Genomic DNA, 19,678 nt, shown 5'->3' with positions numbered 1-19,678 from the left:
ATAAGACATGGCAAGTTTGCTCTTATATGCACAGATGGCGTCAAATGAAAGTAATGCTACCTGAGGTAGGCAGCATAATGTTATCTCTTTCTGTGGGCATTGTCTCAGTTTCCACACTAGCAGCTAACCTTATTACAAAAAAGGCAGTTTTCTGATACTGTTAGCCAGGTTACTCTCAGGTAAACATGAGATGATGCTATTTTCGCAATGGAAACTTAACTGGCAACTATGGATAAATGTGATGTCAACAGAGCATGGAATATTTCACCATTGTATACAACCAGTGGTGTAGTCTACTTTTTTATGGTGGGTATACTGTATATTTGAGCATTTTTTGAAGTGGGTATACTGTATATATTTGTGCTATTCAAACAATGGATCAATCAATTTTAAGTGGGTATACTGAAATCCCTGAAATTTAGAAGTGGGTATACCCGCGTTCTACATAGACAAGACTACACCACTGTATACAACAGTGTCTCCCAACCAGGGGTACGTTGTGTACCAGTAGGGGTACGTGGAAAATGTGATGCTAACAAATATATGGAGTGTACTCATATTGGTATAGAGGATCATACAGAGCATGAAGGAGGGGGTACTCATGATGTGACAAAATTAATTAGGGGGTACACAGGGCAAAGAAGGTTGGGAATCACTGGAATACAAGGCATAATAGATGCATTTAATGCCATTTATTGGACAAAGGAAAGCTGGCTATTCTCCAGCACAGGCAGTGCACAGGGGAGCTGTTCAAATGCAGATTAGTTGTATGTAGACACATTTTATGATGAGCCGGTGAGGAAGTGCGTACATCATAACTAGTATAGAGTAGCCTTTTGTCATGTCATCACCGCCCTCCTCAAACAGACTTGTGATGCATGATAAGCATTGCAGTGGTGAAACAGAACAATGCTGTAAACAAAGGAGTAAAAGTCTACTATAACCTGACAACTAACTTACCCCCTCGTTCATTTATAACATTTTTACCACGTTTGTGTTGCATGGCATAACATTACAAAGGGGAAGGACTTGCAATTGCATGCTAACCACACGGAGAAAGTTGCTGGGTTTAGAGACAGTTGCGATGCCAGTAACGTGCATCACACACATCAAATGGGGTTGTTTGCTCATATGTAAAAAAAAGAATATTGTAATTTATGACGGTGCTTGCCAGGTCCTTGCATGGTGAATGATTGCTGCTGTAATTACAAAGTTACTGGCAAGTAACAGTGCTTCATAACTGCCCATTCAACGAAAATTGCAGACATAACATTTCAAACTCACCCTTCTGAGGCGTCCTGCACTGAAGCCCATGAGCAGGTAGGCAATAGATTGTGTCATCTTTCGGTCAAAACAAGCGAGAGTAAGTTCCATCAGGTGCTGGACGTCCCATTGCTAACTAGGGCAAATTGCTAACTCTAGGTAACAGCTAGCCTGCCGTACCACCACCACAACACAGCGTTAGCCCGCGGCTCCGCCCCTGCTCATCAACGACACTCCCCCTCCTGCCCCCCTCCTCCTCCTGTTGCATATAATTAACAGATCGACGCACAGGGAGAGGAGACTTTTCAACAAAGAGGCCTAAATGGCGCGTTTCAGCTTTATTTTGAGAAAGATTGCGGATATAGCATCCTGACACCCCCGCAAACACATACAAAGCCCCAAAAGACCATGGAAATTTCATGCCATGGGAACTTTAAGTCCCACTGCAACGCTGTGTTAACAAAAGGACATTGGACATGCGCACCAGCACTTGTCCTGGCGCCTGCCATGACAATGAATAAATAGCTATAATGCACAGTCCCAATTCCCTCCTGTAAAACCCCAGTAACACATCATTGCATTAAGAACCCAGCGTTACAATGTTCCCAGACCGTGGCCACTGGTCTGCAAACATGGCACCGCTTTTAATCTATTGCACAGAATAAGCACTGTATTGCACCCAGCTCCAGGCCAAGAGAGCTCAACGCAATCAGTATGTGCACAGTTTCTTGCCCCACCACATCAAAAACCACTTTAAATGTCTGAAAATCTCCTGGCAGGCTCGCCAAATATGTGGTAACTTTTTATAATTAATAAGACTTAATATGGGCTATTGCAATAGATAACCACCCGCCATCTGACTCGTGTAAGTTTACCATTTACCAATTAATACCCAAGTATTTATATTATTGTTATCACTATTACATACTTAGTTATTATTTAGTTAATTGGACCCAATCAGCCATAAGCATACATTACCCATCTTTGTGCAGGAGAACAGTGAAGGAAGCAGAAGCCAGGAAATCACAGGAGAAGACGAATGCCATTGCCATCAAGATAGTTACATTTATTGATACATTGCAAGTGAGAAGAGCAATTCAGTTAACCCTTAGAATACCATAATGTAGCATAGTGCCTTTAGCATCAGGGCTTTAGCGCCCATCCGCCAAGCGCTTCCCCAGTCGTCCCCAGCTCTTCTCTCGAGCTGCATCTGAGAACAGTATTTAAACCCCACAAGTGTATTACATCATGTATCAAACATGGTCAAAGCATCAGTGCAGCAAGAATATACCAGAATACATCAGTCAAATAAGGAAATGGTCACTCCAGAGTGTTACCTTCCCTGTGGCCAGTGGGCCTGAGCTACTCGGCCAGTGGGTGAGTGATAACCGACACCCAGCTAATTTACGACAGGGCAGCTGTCTTCTGGACTCAGCTAGGCCCCAGAATTACACAGAAGCACCTTGAAGCGTAAAACATCTCTAAAATGAAGATATTCTACATGTGAAGATATTATGTTAATTTCCAATAAATAATTGTAAATATTAATGAAGAAATGTTGTCTCAAAACTTCGACACAACTCTGGGGTGGTCCGTAAACACACAATGTCGCACAAGCATGTTCCCCTTGTTGACACAAATAAAGTTAAGCCCCAGTGCCCTCACTCACACTCCCATTCCCACTGTTCTACCTCTGGGTCTGATAAAAGTCTCTCAGACACACCCACGCTCTGCTTTGGAGACGTTCACGAGCAAACACGGTTTCACAAGCCCTCAGCCCCGGGAAAAAATACAATTAAAAGTAAAAGCGTGCGCCGAGCATCCCCCTCGCCCACGCTCATACCCACTATGCCCCCCGAATCAGTGGCTAAGCTCCGCACTAGAGACCACGGGCGCACGGCCAAACACAGTCATGCCCCCGTACAGTCCAGAGCCGCTCACACACAATATAGCGACTTGGCACACACACGTAACGTGCCCTTGGGTTCTGTCTACGATCGAGCATGGGTACAAAATACAATTTGTGCGAAACTCCATCTGTGGTGAATACAAATTCGGTTCGAATACTAAGAGAGGAGATAGAAGCTCTACTCCAGCAAAACACTGTAAAAATTATTCCCCCACACGAAGCACGGTCGAGGTTCTACAGCAGGTATTTCGTTGTACCGAAAAAGGACGGGGTTCTCGCCCCGTCTTAGATCTGAGAGTGCTGAACCGTCACATACAAACATATCAGCATACACAAACACCACAGACAGTTCCTGAGATTTCATTTCGAGGGCAGGGCACTAGAATTCCAAGTGTTGCCATTCGGGCTGGCTACGGCACCCCGCCTATTTACGAAAATTATGGATGCTGCCATATCCCCACTGAGAGAAAAAGGAATGCGCATATTCGGGTACATAGACGATCATCTTCTATGCGCCACGCAGCTGGCCACGGAACACACACATATGTTTCTCAGCCATCTGGAATCCCTAGGTTTCCGAATAAACTATCAGAAAAGTGTGCTAACCCCAGCTCAAACTGTGCACTTCCTGGGCCTCACACTGGACTCCACCACGTTCCGTGCCAAACTCACGCCACGAGTGGAATCATTTCACAAGTGTCTCTCAAATTTCTTGGGAAAGAAAGTCAAATTCCGTATTTGCCTTCGCCTTCTGGGTCTAATGGCATCTATGATAGCGGTAGTACCGCTGGGGCAACTGTATATGAGGGACATGCAGAGATGGGTGTTCTCGCTCCGTTTGCATCCCGAGCGCAGGGCACACCTCAACCGGCAGATAACGGCTTCCCTCCCATGCATCCGTGCGCTACTGGCGTGGCGAGACTCCGCACTACTGTCACAGGGAGCCCCAATGGGACTCATCGTGACACGACGTGTGGTGACAATGGATGCATCGCTGAGTGGCTGGGGCGCCACTCTGGGGGATCTGGCTGTGGGTGGTGTTTGGACAGAATACCAATGGGATCTGGCTGTGGGTGGTGTTTGGACAGAATACCAATGTCAGCTTCACATCAATGTCCTGGAGCTGACAGCAGTGTTGCTTGCGCTAAAGCATTTCCTGCCTTTGCTGCGCCATCACCACGTTCTAGTCCGTACGGACAACACAGCAGTGGAATACATAAATCACCAAGGGGGTCTGCGGTCGCTTCGGCTTCACCGCATAGCCTGCGATATTATACTTTGGGCACACGCTCACTTACAGTCGTGCTGAACGTGTGTGCAGACAGACTATCGAGGGCATCCCTCTCCAATCAGGAGTGGAGATTACACCCGCGCGTAATCGAGCTTGTGTGGAAACTCTTCAGGCGCGCGGAGGTGGAGGTATTTGCATCACGAGAGAACACACATTGCAGACTGTTCTTCTCCATCTGAGACAGGGATGCACCACTGGGAACGGATGCGCTATCACACACGTGGCCGAACAGTCTTTTGTATGCGTTCCCCCCAGTCCATCTCATCCCACATGTACTAGCGAGGGTGAGAGAGGAGAGCCTCTCGCTGGTGCTGATTGCTCCCTGGTGGACAAGCAAGCCCTGGCTAGCGGAGATCTTTCTCTTACTGGCCGGGCAGCCTTGGCGACTCCCCAACAGCAGAGACCTTCTGTCACAGATGGGGGGAGAGTTAGTTCACCCGAACCCGTCAGCGTGGAACCTACACGCCTTCCACGTGAAACGGACACCCTAAGATCAATAGGCCTGCCACCGAATGTTATTGCAACTACTCAGAGTGCCAGAGCTCCATCTACGAGATCTGTGTATGATATGAAGTGGAGAGCGTTCGAGAGATGGTGTGTCCAGAAGGGCGTAATCCCCTTTCAGTGTTCTATCACCCATGTACTTACGTTTCTTCAGGAATTATTTGAGAAGGGCCTGGCCTATTTTACACTTAAGGTCTACCTGTCAGCGATTTCAGCATGCCATATAGGCTACGATGGTATATCTCCGGGAGCGCACCCTCTGGCTAACAGATTTCTGAAGGGCGCTCGACGCCTTCGACCTGCGTGTGCTCGACCGTTCCCTCGTGGGACCTCTCCTTGGTGCTGAACGCGCTCTGCCAAGCCCCGTTCGAGCCCCTACAAACTGCAAGCATTAAGGTCCTCTCGTACAAAACTGCCCTCTTGCTGGCCCTTCTCTCAGCTAAAAGGGTGAGCGAGATCACTGCTCTCTCTATACACTCCTGTATGGAATTCAGTGCGGATAATAATAGGGTCACGCTTCGGCCCAATGTAGCGTTTATTCTTAAAGTGTCCATGTTGTACGGCAGCTGCGATCTACAACTGACAACTGCCCGGTTCGGGCATTACGCTTGTACATGGACAAAACTTCTTCATTCAGGCGTACTGACCTATTTGTTTGCTTTGCGACTAATTCTAACGGCAGAAATACACCAGCGGCGATCTGAGCGAGTCGAGCGACGGAAGTAATTGACTTTGTATTGAGTCGCGCGACAAAAGCGATTCTGGAGACTAGAGCGATTTGCACGACGAGCGCAACAGTTTGAAGTTGAAATCTTTTCAACTTTCTATGATGCGGTTCGGCGACAAGCCGCGACAGCCAATGACTTTATAGAGGTCAGTGACCACAACCAATGGGAATGCTTGAATGCCTTGCCTTCTGCCTGTACGGACATACTCTAGTCTCCTCAATCGCTCGTATCGCTTGCTGCTGCACTCTGTCGCTTGAATCGCATCGCGTCTGGTCTATTCGCGCGGTAAGGGACAAGCGCTGTCGACACAGAGGCTGTCCCATTGGATTGTCGATGTGATTGCAATGGCCTATCAGGCCTCGGGGAAGGACCCCCCTGCTCTCAGAGCTCACTCTACCAGAGGTATCGCCGCGTCTTGGGCCGCATTTAGAGGAGTGCCTGTCCACACTGTCTGCGCTGCTGCGGGTTGGGTTTCACGCAGGGGCGGAGATATAGGAAGGGCGAGCAGGGCATTTGCCCCGGGGCCCAGGGCCCTCTTGTATTGGTCTTGGGGGCCCTATTCTGACCATAGCAAGCCGTATGGAGGGCCCTATTAAGTGTCTTGCCCTGGGGCCCTGAGGGAAATGGTTCCGCCAATGGTTTCACGGCACACCTTCGTAAAACACTACTGTATCGCCTTGATGTTACAGTGTCCATGGTGGCTCACGCTGTCCTTGAGGCGGGGGGATCAAGACCTGTATGAACTGCTTTGCACTTCCAGCGCTGTTTTTCACTCCCATTATTTTTACTGGTTGGGAATGTGCATTCAGGGGCGTATTTAAAACTCCCATAGAGTCACAGTCTGTGTCGAACGATTCGACCGTAAGAGAACGTATGGGTATTCTATACCCTCGGTTCTCTGAGGGAGATAAGTGAGACACAGACTTGTGCTGCCCCTTCCTGCTCGCTCGTCTTGCAGAGCTGGGTAATGTGAACCTGAGCGAGCTGTCACGGTTTACATAGGAGGCGGGCGCCTATGAGTGACAGCTCAACTCAGCCAATAGGCGTGTTTAAAAAGGCTTCAAGAGCGGTCGCGCGAGGGTGCTGAACCCCATAGAATCTCTGTGTGCATTCCAATATGTGACCTTGCATCCTCCACTTGGGCTCGTGGCCTCACGTTTTACTGATGCCCCGCCTCTGGGGATTAAACAATTAAGTTTCCCTGTTGTCAGCCTAGCCAAAACATTTTTTGGGGGACTATTCTTCATTTACTATCCTTTTTGAAAATGAGAAAATGGCTTTACAATTGAGCTTTTGCAAGATATTGAAATATAATGCTGTTGTCAGTGATGTCATCACGACATATTACTTCCTGGTACGAGGCCACAAGCACAAGTGGAGGACGCAAGGTCGCATATTGGAACGCACCCACAGTCTGTGTCTCACTTATCTCCCTCAGAGAACCGAGGGTATAGAATACCCACACCAAAGAGGTTGGATATATAATAAGAGGAATCGAAACACACCCACTCAATGCAAAAGCGTGTGCTCAAAATTTGGTCTCCTAAGGGGGCGTTGTCCCTCCTTCTTCTTCTCTTTTCGTGGTGTTTGCACAAGACGTGCGCTACCGCCATCTACAGCGCAAAGGGGACTCAATTTATTCTCTACCTCAAGACTCCGAAGGTCTCCTAATCGAAGGTCTCCTAAAGGGGCGTTCACCCGCCGTAAAGTGGATACCGGAAAAGAACCCGCCTGCTTTATCTCACTCTCATATACGATTCTCTACCCATACGTTTTATCATAGAAGTAGAAAATAACACTAAAGGTGACACCGCAATTTGCGACAGCACTGGGAAATGCCGTAGGTAGTGTAGGCACCTTCAGGCAATGCAAGTCAATGGAGAACACGCCCACCCCTGTCAAAAAATTGACTAAAACTGTGTGAATATGAAGTAACACATTAATCAAAGACCAGATTTGAAATGTCAGGCTAGCCTAAATACCTACTTAAATCATATGAGTCGATAAAATACATTTAAAAATCAAATTATATATTTTATGAACATAGTTAGCAAAACACTTCATCTATTGTCCATTGTGTGTTGATGGACATTTTCACATGATTAAGCCACTTTTGACAGAGGTGAGCCTCCTTCTCGTTAATTTCCATTTCTCTGATCTACCTACAGATAATGGCCGCTACAGATTGCCGTAAAAAAGGGGGCGGGGTCACCTCTAGTGTTATTTTCTACCTCTATGGCTCCGACCTTTTTGAAGAGTAATAAAAGTCCATGAGGAATAACAATAATAATGCATTTTATTTAAAAGCGCCTTTCAAAAAACTCAAGGACACTGTACAGAGAGAGGCAAAATAAAACAAGACAGATAAACAGATTGTAAACAAAAAATAAATATATAGAAAATAAATAAAAATAAAATAAAACAAAATAGAGTTAAAGAATCATAAAGAATAGGCTAGCTGAAATAGATGAGTTTTAAGTCTGGATTTGAAGAGGGGTAAAGACTCAATATTGCGGATGTCAGGGGGAAGCGCATTCCACAGCTGAGGAGCAGAGCAACTGAAAGCTCTGTTCCCCATGGTGCTGAGACGGGCAGAAGGGACAGAGAGGAGAATGGAGGAAGAGGAACGGAGGGGGCGGGAGGGAATAGCAATGTGAATAAGATTAGATAAATAAGGAGGGACAAGATTGTGGATAGCCTTGAAGGTGTGGAGAAGTATTTTAAAGTGAATTCTAAATTTGATAGGGAGCCAGTGGAGATGTTGGAGTGCAGGGGTAATATGGTGACAGGAAGGGGTTTTAGTAATGTAACCATCTCTCTACTCCTCCTTCTGAGTACTCGGTAACGTACAGCTAGGTCTGTGCGTACAGTATTATAGTGCTTTATATATATATATATAATTTAAAAATAGTGCTTTATTTTGAAGGGAAAAAACACCGCGGCTGACTTCACGCAGAATAACAGGAAGCTCTCTGACGTCGTCACGATCGACTAGCACAGCAACGATAGCAAATCCGCTACCTGTGACTGAATCTGAATCCCCTGGTCAGGTTGGGTAAGCACAAACTGCATTCGTAAAACATTTAAACTGGCAGTGAGGCGTTGATTCTAAATCAAGACCTCGGGGACGAGAATGACAAGTAAAATGTCCGCTCCGGTTAAGGGGGATCTCACAGACAACGAGAGAGAGCTGCTGGTGGATATCGCAGCAGGTAAGTTGCGAGTTGCAGTTGTTCCTAGATGCTGCTAATTTCGATGGTCTATTTGTATAAAGCGGAGTATTCGAGCAGGATGCAGAGTAAATACTTAAATTCAATCTAATGTTACAGCGATTAAGAGTTGTAGATGCAAATAGCCAGTGGCGATGTAGCAAAGCCCTAGCTACAATGACAAGACTAGCCGCCTCTGAGTAGTACATAGCAGGAGGATTAAGCCAAGGTAAATTGTATGAACTGTTTATTTGCTCTGCTGCAAAAACAGACCAACCCATGTTGTGTTCTGTATAGAGCAGGTATAAATGTAACTTTATTTTTTTGGCAAGAGATCTCGAGATGATAAATTCTCACAAAACGAGACGAGAGGCAAGCAAGTCCATGAGTGCATGCTCCATGTAATGTCAAAGTGACATGTTCAAAATAAAAGCCTGCTAGGTGGAGGTGTATGGATTAGAAACACAGAAATAAGAAGCAGTATTACAAAAAGAAAAAAAATAGGCTGAAGAGCTGTGCAAGGCCCAATACTACATGTCGTTTATTTGCTGTTGGGAGAGATCCAAATAGACGTAATTAGCCTACCAAAAGTATTAATCCATTGCTCGCCCATCCAAAAGATCAAAATCCATTAGCCTGGCCGTATGTGTATAAAATCAAGCACCTAGACATGCACACTGTGAAAGATGCCGCTCTCAGGGGCTCAGTGAATTCCCAAGGGGAATGGTCATAGCAGGGTGCCATCAAATCCAAATCCAGTCATGACATTTCCTTGCCCTGTGCACAACAGCAACTCAGCCACAAAGTGGTAGTGGTTGCTGACTCTCTGTAGTGTGTATTGTATTTATATATTTATTTTCAAAATTGTAAATGTGACTTGGACTGCACAGCTGCACAAATAAAATCGCCATGCCTTTTTCGCAGGTAATGTTCAGGAGGTTTCACGACTGCTGGGTTGCAAAGATGTCCGCGTCAACTGTTTGGATGAGGTAAGTACATTGTTTCATATCATTCATATACCGGTTTTTATTTGGCTAGTTTTACTTGAGCTGGCAACATAATGACATAATTACAGTGCAAGTTATAGAATAGAATGCAGTAAGTTAGAATGCCTTTTATTGTCCTTATTCACATTCACAGTTGGTTCTATACATATTGAAAAGGGTTATGGAAGGGTGAAATTATGTGTAGAAAATGAAATGTTTATAGTCACCAATGGCAGCTATTTTTGAAAGTCTGGATGAACAAAAACAATCTTGTGCATTATTAACACAGTGACTACCACAATGTTTTTGCACTGTAGACCATTGAGGGCTTTTTTGTCGAGCCACAGTAGCCTATATCTTGAATTGTATACAGCAACATTGAAATGGATTCTTTTGTATTATAATTATTATTATTATTAATAATAATATGATTAATATTATTATTATTATGCTTATCGTCCTGCTTATACTCCATTTTCTTTCTATTGTTTCAATTAATGCTGGGATTCTCTTTTTATTTTAGTACGGGATGACCCCCCTCATGCATGCTGCGTATAAGGGGAAAGCGGACATGTGCAAACTGCTACTGCAGCATGGAGCTGATGTCAACTGTAACGAGCATGAGCACGGCTACACCGCACTCATGTTTGCGGGCCTATCAGGTGAGTTGTTTCCTTTTTGTGAGTTTTTTCTTTTTTTCTAATTTGTATTTTTGTACTGAAACCAGAGACATTGGAATAACATGTAGAGACAAATCAAGCCTGTACTTTTCCGGGATCCGTGTGACGCCAGGTGAACGCCCCTTTAGGAGACCAGCGGAGGTTGAGAGTAAATGGAGTTCTCTTAGCGCTGTAGATGGTGGTAATGCACATCTTATACAAGCTGCTACCAAACGGCATAGAAGAGTATAAGGAGGGGACAACGGCCCCTTAGGAGACCGAACTTAAGCAGAGTCCTTTGCATTGGGTAGGCGTGGTACTGTTATTGCAAAATTGTTGTCCCTTTTCTGTGCTGGTCTGCTAGAACTATAGTTTTATTTAACTTTGTGATGTTCAATTCACCTCTGATTTGGATTATTGCCATGTTGGAATGCCAAACCAATGTCCCACGTGCAGCTTCAAGGCTGATGAATGCAAGATTTCCAATCAATACTTTCACCAATTAAAGGTATTCATCTTTCCATAAATATGGATCATAGGCCCAGTGCATAGCTCATACAGTACATCCCCATAGCGTCAGCGATCCACCACCATGTGTCACAGAAGGGATGGTTTTGCTTTCATCATAGGGCTTGACCGTTTTCCAAATAAAGTATTAATTGTGGCTGAAAAATAACAACCACCAGATAAGTTAAAATTTCAATATTATGAAAAGACCAGATGCACTGGTTGGCATAGTTTTGCCCAAATAAAGTCATTGGTAGCATTATGGCAAGGACCTGTGCTGACATGTTTTTGCAGTTAATTTAGCGGTTTCAAACTTTTCAAACGTCTGTGCCCCGGTGTTTCTCCCCATTCATTCTCACAATTAGCCGAATACCTATTCTAGCACAAGTGTAGCCTGTTCGAAGGCGGACTTGGATTGCAAGACCAGTGAAGAGTTTACAGATGCAGTGATTACATTTGTGTTCTTAGAGAACTCCCGTGCAAACTCCTCTGCTCTCACATCACAACAGTTGTGCATACTGTTCAGCCTCGAATTAGTATTTCATACTGTATATTCTCCATGAAAATGCATGCATCAAACCGTGACCCCCCGTACAGATACGGTTTGGTACAAATATATGTACCATGCCAGTCCTAATTTCTCGATCTATCGTTCTCTCTCTCCATCTATGCACATACAGGTAAAACGGAGATCACCTGGATGATGCTGGATGCTGGAGCTGAGACTGATGTGGTGAATTCGGTGGGGAGGACTGCAGCCCAAATGGCGGCTTTTGTTGGTAGGAAACTGTTTTACATTTGAAGAGCTTCATTACAAAATAACGTACATCCATTTTGGAACATGTTGAGTAATTATTGGGCACTGCATTGAATTTGGAAATGCATTTTATATGGGTTTAAAAAGTATGTTCTGAAAATATTTTAATGGCAAGAATTCACACAGAGATAATATGTCTGAACAGTCATTTCCAATAACAAAATGCAAAAGTAAAAAAAATGTGTTTTCTTCATGCACATGTAATGTGCATATTAGTGCTCATGTGTAGTATTCAGTCCATGTGGTTGATTGGTATAATGTATACGGTAGTCATGCATGCGCCTAAAAGACATTATTGTTGTTTCTTGTTTTATTCATATTAAACAAGTCAAGCTAGTTCATTACACGGGATATATTGATCAGTTATTTAATTTAATTTATTTATTTATTATATTATTTTTGAAAAAAAATCCTCAGTGTTATTTTTATACTCTTTGTGTCTGTTTATTTTTAGGACAACATGACTGTGTGACGGTCATCAACAATTTCTTTTCTCGGGCAAGATTGGACTATTACACCAAACCTCAGGGTTTAGAAAAAGAACCCAAGTTGCCACCAAAACTAACAGGTCCTCTCCACAAAATCATCATGAGCACCAATCTCCACCCAGTGAAGGTACGAAAACTATGTCATTTCCTCGTTTAATGGGTTGAAAAGTGGAAGGTGTGTGTGTGTGTGTGTGTGTGTGTGTGTGTGTGTGTGTGTGTGTGTGTGTGTGTGTGTGTGTGTGTGTGTGTGTGTGTGTGTGTGTGTGTGTGTGTGTGTGTGTGTGTGTGTGTGTGTGTGGGGCAGGATCTGCTATCACCAAGTAATTAGTCGTCCTGGATCAACATCAAAACGTTGATCCAGGATCAACGTTTTACCCGGCCAATCAGAAGTCGTCCGTCTGTTGTGACGTCAATGACAGTGCAGCATGACATTTTCAACCTGCGAGTTTTCATAACGTGGAGGACTCTAGTTGTAGTCGTTACACCAACACGGATAAAAGTCTGGCTTGTTTTTATAATTAAAAAAGTAAACTATTTATCTGACCAGCGCTATTCTTTGTCACTTTACCTAATCGGCTGGCAATATGCGTGAGTGAGTGAGTGAGCGAGCGAGCTTGAACTTCAAAATGTGCTTTATGCAGGTGAAATGAATATTATTCTTCTTTCCGTTGTGTCAGATGGTGTTGCTGGTTCGAGAGAACCCGATGCTAGCAGAGCTGGAGGCTCTGGAGAAGTGCCGGCACGTGATGGAGTTGATTTGTGAGAAGTGTGTGAAGCAACAGGACATGAACGAGGTGCTGGCCATGAAGATGCACTACATCAGCTGTGTGCTCCACAAGTGTGCCGTCTTCACAAAAGAGCGAAAGGACAAATTGGATGGTCTTCTCAAGAGGTGAGGGGTGTTTTATTGTTTACATTAAAGGTTGATTTGGTTAGGTGGGGTACCACAAAACACATTATGCAATACATCAGCTGTGTGCTCCACAAGGGTGCCAACTTCACAAAAGAGCAGAAGGACAAATTGGATGGTCTTCTCAAGAGGTGAGGGGTGTTGTGGCCCTTCCGTGGCCTAACGGTAGGGCACAGGGTTATTACGCCGGCGACCCGGGTTCGATTCCGACCCGGGTCATTTGCCAATCCTTCCCTGTCTCTCCCCCCACTCATTTCCTGTCTCTCCTCCACTATCCTGTCAAAAATAAAGACATAAAAGCCCTAATAAATATTTTAAAAGAGGTAAGCGGTGTTTTATTGATGGCATTGAAGGTGGTAAGATTTAAAAGAATTTTCACCACTTTCTTATTAGTAGTACACATTTAAAGGGACACTGTGCAGGAAATGGTCAAAAAGGTACTGCAACTATGCTGCTCATTGAAACTGGGCTGCCTATTGCCAAATTTCATCTTTACATGAAAGTTTATAAGTAATAAACAAATATTTTCTGGTATGGTCCAAGTACACTCATTTTTGCGGCTAAAAATGGCTATTTTTGGAAATTCAAAATGGCGGACCATGGAGAAGATCCCTCTTTTCATGTATGAAAAGGGCAATTTTTCCAGTCATAATGAATACTTAGAATTTGATGCTGGTGGTAAGTTTTCATGAAAAAGGTAACATTAGTGAATGGGCAGCGTGAATTCTGAAAATAAACAACTAAAAATCTCACACAGATTTAAAATCTCACCTTTAAACTATTATCCATCGCATTTGGTGCCACAAAATATGATCTTCTCAAGAGGTAAAGGTGTATTGTTTACGTTGATAAGTCCTAAAAAGTGAGTACGGTGAAGGGATGCTACAGCCTATTAGATACTTGGCATTCGTCTCTTTTCAGCATGGCCTTCTGGTAGGACAGAGGTCAAGACCTGTAGGACAGAGCCTAACACTTTTTTTGTTGATTTTCTTTTATAATAAAATACAATTACATTTATGCAATATCTTAACTATATTTTAACATCACTCATTATTTGAATAGGCATGAAAAATCTCTTCCCAGGCTAGATGTTTTTTTACTCCATTCATTAATGGCCAGCTTTTTCTGTAGGGGAAAAATGCAAGAATGGAAGTCTTCAAGATAAGATATCAGATCAGTTGCTGTGCTTGACAATGTAAACACTATGGAACTAGAACTTGGGAGGAAAGTGTTGTGCCCACTCTGGGTGGAGTCAAGTGCGTGATAAGCTGGGAAATGTCACCTGAATGCGCAAATTTCTTGCAGTCTTCGTGATGGAAATTGGGTTATGTGCCCAGCTTATATCTTCCCTGACGTCAGCTCCAAGGAATGAAAAGCTACTCTGCACTGTGGCGTTGTTGATGTTGGCTTCAATTTGATCAGTGACCCACCCGGGAGGTCAACTGACATTCAGCAGCAAGCTGTAGACACACTCAAAAAAATAAACCCCACTTTCCATTTGCACCTATTCTGTTTATTTCCTGTGCACTTTGTACTTTGTATTTGGGCCAATGACGTTTCAGCATTAGCGCTTGTCAGGGTGGCACAACGACAGCCAGTGCCACTACTGCCCCCCCCCCAAAAAAAATCATCTTTCACCCACGTGCAAGTGTTGTATGCTGTGACTACGTCCTCGATTGTAAGTCACTCTCTATAAAGCCATCTGCGAAATGTGATGTGATGTAATTTGGGGTTCAACCAATTACCGTGGTGTCATCAGCAAACTTAATTATGGCGTTAAGCCCACTTTATGCTTCTGCCAAATCTGTCTCTGTGCGTGACCACGCCCCCCGCACAGAGGCTCTGCAACCGTCGTTGTGCACCTCAAAAAAATTACTGATTGACAACACATCGGATGGACGCGAAGGTCGCAGACCAAAGGCGCAGTGATTGGTCGTCTCAGCTACTTCCTTGTTCTCGTAGCAGCACAGTGCTGGTAGTTTGCGAGAGCCAACCTGTCAATATTCTGTTAAATACAATATCAATGTTTTCTTTCTAGTATGTGTAAATACATGAAGCTACAATCTAATTAACAAACAATGCATTAGTTAAACACTTGCGGCACAATGCCTGCAGTCTGACTACCGTTGCCTGTTGTTCTCCACCGAATGTAAACACACATCGGCAGAGTCAGATGTTTCCATGCTTGCACTTTATGCACGTAAAAACAGACTGGGTATGTCAAATAATGATACCAGTACATTGACTTTGCAGTTTGTGTGAAAATAAAAGCAAGAAGCTAGAAAGCAACATTGCTTAAAAATGGCTGCAGTGCTTGCAATGTAGTGAAGGTAATCGCGCTATTCCAAATGTGGCTGGCAACATGAGACCGCATACGCAGATCCATAAAAGCAAAGCTGGTTCGCAACCAGACCCAAGCGACAATTGATTTGCACAGTTGCAGAAGTCTAATCTGAGCTTTATGGTGAACTTGACCTAGCATTGTTTTTGTTTTGTGCTGCTGCTTTGTTTTGGTGTCAACTTATTTATGTATTTTCAAGTGTTCCTTTGTTTGTGAAAACTCCTTAACCGAAGACAATTTTCTGTTTCATGTGTTACAGACAATAAAGCTTTATCTTATCCATCTCATCTTATCTTTCTTAACTCTAGTCTTCTGCAAGGACGAGAAGGAGACGGCTTTCCGGTGTTCCAGGAGAAGTTTATACGCGAGTGCATTCGGAAATTCCCCTATTGTGATGCCACCCTGCTGCAGCAGCTGGTTAGAAGCATTGCACCAATCGAGATTGTGAGTACAATATACGCATCAAAAGACAACACATTTTATTTGTTCTTTACTATCTATTGGAATGCTTGTTGCCCTTCAGCTTCTAAAATGCTTTACTGTTTTTCATTATTGTCTTAGTTAGACACTGTACAGTACTTTGACCATTTTAATGATAATAATAATAATAATGCATTTTATTTAAAAGCGCCTTTCAAAACACTCAAGGACACTGTACAGAGAGAAACAAAAATAAAACAAGACACATAAACAGAATTTTAAACAAAAATAAATAAATGAATACAATTTTTTAAAATATGAAATGAAATAAAATAAAATAAAACCGAGTTTAAGAATCATAAAGAGTAGGCTATCTGAAACAGATGGGTTTTTAGCCTGGATTTGAACAGGGGCACAGAGTCAATATTGCGGATGTCAGGGGGAAGGGCATTCCACAGCTGAGGAGCAGAGCAGGTAAAATTTTTAAATGTGCTTCATAAATAAAATGTACTTACTTGCTAATTATTATTTTTTTATATTTTCCCCCTAGGGTAGTGACCCCACTGCGCTCTCCGTGCTGACCCAGGCCATCACGGGGCAGGTGGGCTTTGTGGATGTTGAATTTTGCACAACCTGTGGAGAAAAAGGAGCGCAGAAACGATGCTCTGTTTGCAAACTGGTAAGTAGCATTTGAGTGCTAAAATGGTGAGGCAACTGGAGATCTTTTTTGAAGGTTCTTCACCTCCTTTTCAATTAATTCGATTGCTAACACTGCTTCTAGCTGTGATGGTAAATGTGTTGTGAGTAGTTTTTCGCCCAGTCCCATTTCTTCTCACTCTCTTTTTTTCGTTTGGAGTTGACTTTCAAAGCAAGACATTTCCTTAAACAAACAGCACCATTTCGATCTTCCAGTGGGATCTTTTTCAGGCCTGAGGAAGATCCCACTGGTGGATTGTAGCATTGCCATTTGTTTAATGAAATAAAGTATATGTTTTTGGTGCTCATACGCAGTGTACAGACCACTCTGACACTATCTACTACCATTGTCTGGCAACCTGGATTATTGTTTTTGCGGATGTGTGCACCCCAACTTCAGAAGTACTATATATTATAAATCACAATGCACAGTTTCACAACTACTATGAAATGTACAGTATGTCATGTCTTGGTTATATTTTTTTAATACCTGTAATCTGTCTTCAGGTGATCTACTGTGATCAAACATGTCAGAAGCTGCATTGGTTCACCCACAAGAAGGTTTGCAAGAAACTACAACAGGAGAGAGAGAGGCACGAAGCGGAGTCTGCAAAACGTTGTGAAAAACCAAAGACAGGTAATGACAGACCACTGACGATTTTTAATTACATTTGTAAATGGGGTCATTCCACACCAACTTAACAAATCTCCACACACCTGCGTCTCAAAATATTCTGAAAATATTTCTGGGTGTTCTTTAGATGTCCAAAAGAAAGTATTGAAATCTCCTTTTAAGGGAAGTGGGACAGAGTTTTCAGTCCCATTCCTGCGCTATGCAATCCCGCTGCCACAAAGAATTGCCATTTTTAGTCCTGCTCCCACACCACCTGCCAACATTTTTCCCCCTCCTGCCCGCAAGTCCCGCAAGGTATGGGCATTCGCGTAATTTCATCTCAAAAGTTATTTTCATTGGCTATGCAATTATGCATGCTGAGCTCTCCACAGACGACAAACTGTCTGAAAATTAAACCACATCTGCAAATGTAAGCATTTTTATTAAAAATGACTAACACAAATTGTATATGATAATAATACAGCATAATACTACAGGTAATAATATTGCATAAATTGTTAATTTGCGGGGTTACAGTTCATTACCACTATTACCCTCACACACCCGCAGTGAACTTTTACATTTTTCCCGTGCCACACTGCTTTGTGTCGGGTCATGTGGGACTCCCGCTGAAGTGCAGAGTTCTACTGCCAATCTCTAACTTCTTGGCAGATATTTTGAGATGTTTCTTCAATATTTTTCCACCCACTGTTCTGTATTCATGATGCTATCCGTTTTGTGGCACATGTTGCACACACACACACACACACACACACACACACACACACACACACACACACACACACACACACACACACACACACACACACACACGCACACACACACACACGCTGTCACCTCAGCAGTTAGAGAGACACACATGTACACCCACACACACATGCACACAAACGTGTAGCCATTAGCCGTCTCTTCCGCAATCTGGGGTGGCATGTTTGAAGTGTTGAAAATGGTTGATTATGGTTGTGTTTGGCTTGGTTGTAACCGTAGGGCTGATGCAATTAACGTGATACCCTTTATTTTTCCCTAAACAGATGATGAAATTAAAGAAACACTGACCGTTGAAGACGCCACCATAGCTTTGAAGGACATTTCTGTGGAGGCCACGGAGGTGACATCTACCGTCGAGTGATATGTACATCTGTTCAACCGCTAACTTCTTCCTGCGCAAATTGAATAACAAACAATTCCCTCCCAAGAAAAATGTGCGGTACACATTGCTTTCAGCTTTGAAGACCGTAACCAAAGATTCAAGAATCTAGAATCTTTGACCGCAACCAGATGGTATATTATATCTACATTATATTGCAGAAGTCCCCTGTTCCATCACAACTTTTTATGTGTTTTTTATTTTATATTTATTTTTCCAGACCAGTTAAACTCATGTCAAATCAATCATGTCAAGCTAGCATCAACTCTTGGATATTTACCATGCTTTGGGTACAGGGGATGTGCGAACTAAGATATATTTGATATTATTTTTGATATTCATCTGTTGCATTCTGGAGATACTGTGTATTTTTCAGTTGAATTAAAATAAAAAAAATGTGGGTCCTTACACTAATCCAAAGTATGGTTTCACTATCTTCTTTCCTCTAATTGTTACAGTCTCTTTAGCCATTTCTGCAACATGTTCCAATTAAATATTTATTCAGGTTGGGTTAGCCTGAAATTAAAAGCAGATCACTCATGATGGGACTTAAGTAAAATTCTCTAACCCTTCCCATTTCACTCTTGCCGTGTACAGTTTAGGCAGGTTTAGGTATGCTGTAGGTACCAAAATGTTGATACTAATCCCTAGCCACTGATTTATGGCCAAAAATCCACCTTCATCAATTTACTGGAAGGTCACACGTAACAAATTTCCCATGCATTTTGTCATAGATACAACAGGTGAGTTGGGTAGCTTTTTGAAAGGTAAAATTTAAACTTTCACAGTTGTGAACTCACATTATGGTAACCATAGGAATTCTCTCTCTCTCTCTCTCTCTCTCTCTCTCTCTCTCTCTCTCTCTCTCTCTCTCTCTCTCTCTCTCTCATGGGAAGAACGAACAAGTCCAAGGGCAAGACAGGGACAAAACTTAGCAATGTTTCAAAAAGGCTACAGCCGAAACCAGCAGGGGGCATCAATATTCTTGAAACATCCGAAAGCAGCAATGTCGGTTATCCAAAGTGACTTGGTTATTTACAGGGTATTGGTTACAGTCCCTGGAGCTTTATTGGATTTAGGTGCCTCGCTCAAGGGCACCCCCGCCATGGAGTTTGGTAGAGGGTGAGATGCAAACTCAAAACCCTCTGATTTCAAGCCCATCTACTTAA

General features: G+C 43.2%; 1 protein-coding gene across 1 annotated transcript; it reads left to right on the top strand.

The window, feature by feature from the left end:
* The first annotated feature begins 8,649 nt into the window (after positions 1-8,649).
* ankmy2a (ankyrin repeat and MYND domain containing 2a) lies at positions 8,650-18,923 on the top strand. The gene is made up of 10 exons (XM_063198353.1): positions 8,650-8,907; positions 9,829-9,893; positions 10,414-10,552; positions 11,737-11,835; positions 12,328-12,488; positions 13,039-13,253; positions 15,921-16,056; positions 16,583-16,711; positions 17,236-17,365; positions 18,394-18,923. Exons 1-10 carry the CDS (start codon positions 8,829-8,831, stop codon positions 18,489-18,491), a joined length of 1,251 nt encoding a protein of 416 aa, XP_063054423.1. The 5' UTR covers positions 8,650-8,828; the 3' UTR covers positions 18,492-18,923.
* The last annotated feature ends 755 nt before the right edge of the window (positions 18,924-19,678 follow it).

The sequence above is a fragment of the Engraulis encrasicolus genome, chromosome 5 (genome assembly GCF_034702125.1).
Source record: "Engraulis encrasicolus isolate BLACKSEA-1 chromosome 5, IST_EnEncr_1.0, whole genome shotgun sequence".
Taxonomy (NCBI): domain Eukaryota; kingdom Metazoa; phylum Chordata; class Actinopteri; order Clupeiformes; family Engraulidae; genus Engraulis; species Engraulis encrasicolus.
Note: the sequence above shows the minus strand (reverse complement) of the source record. Positions and strands in the feature narration are given on the sequence as shown.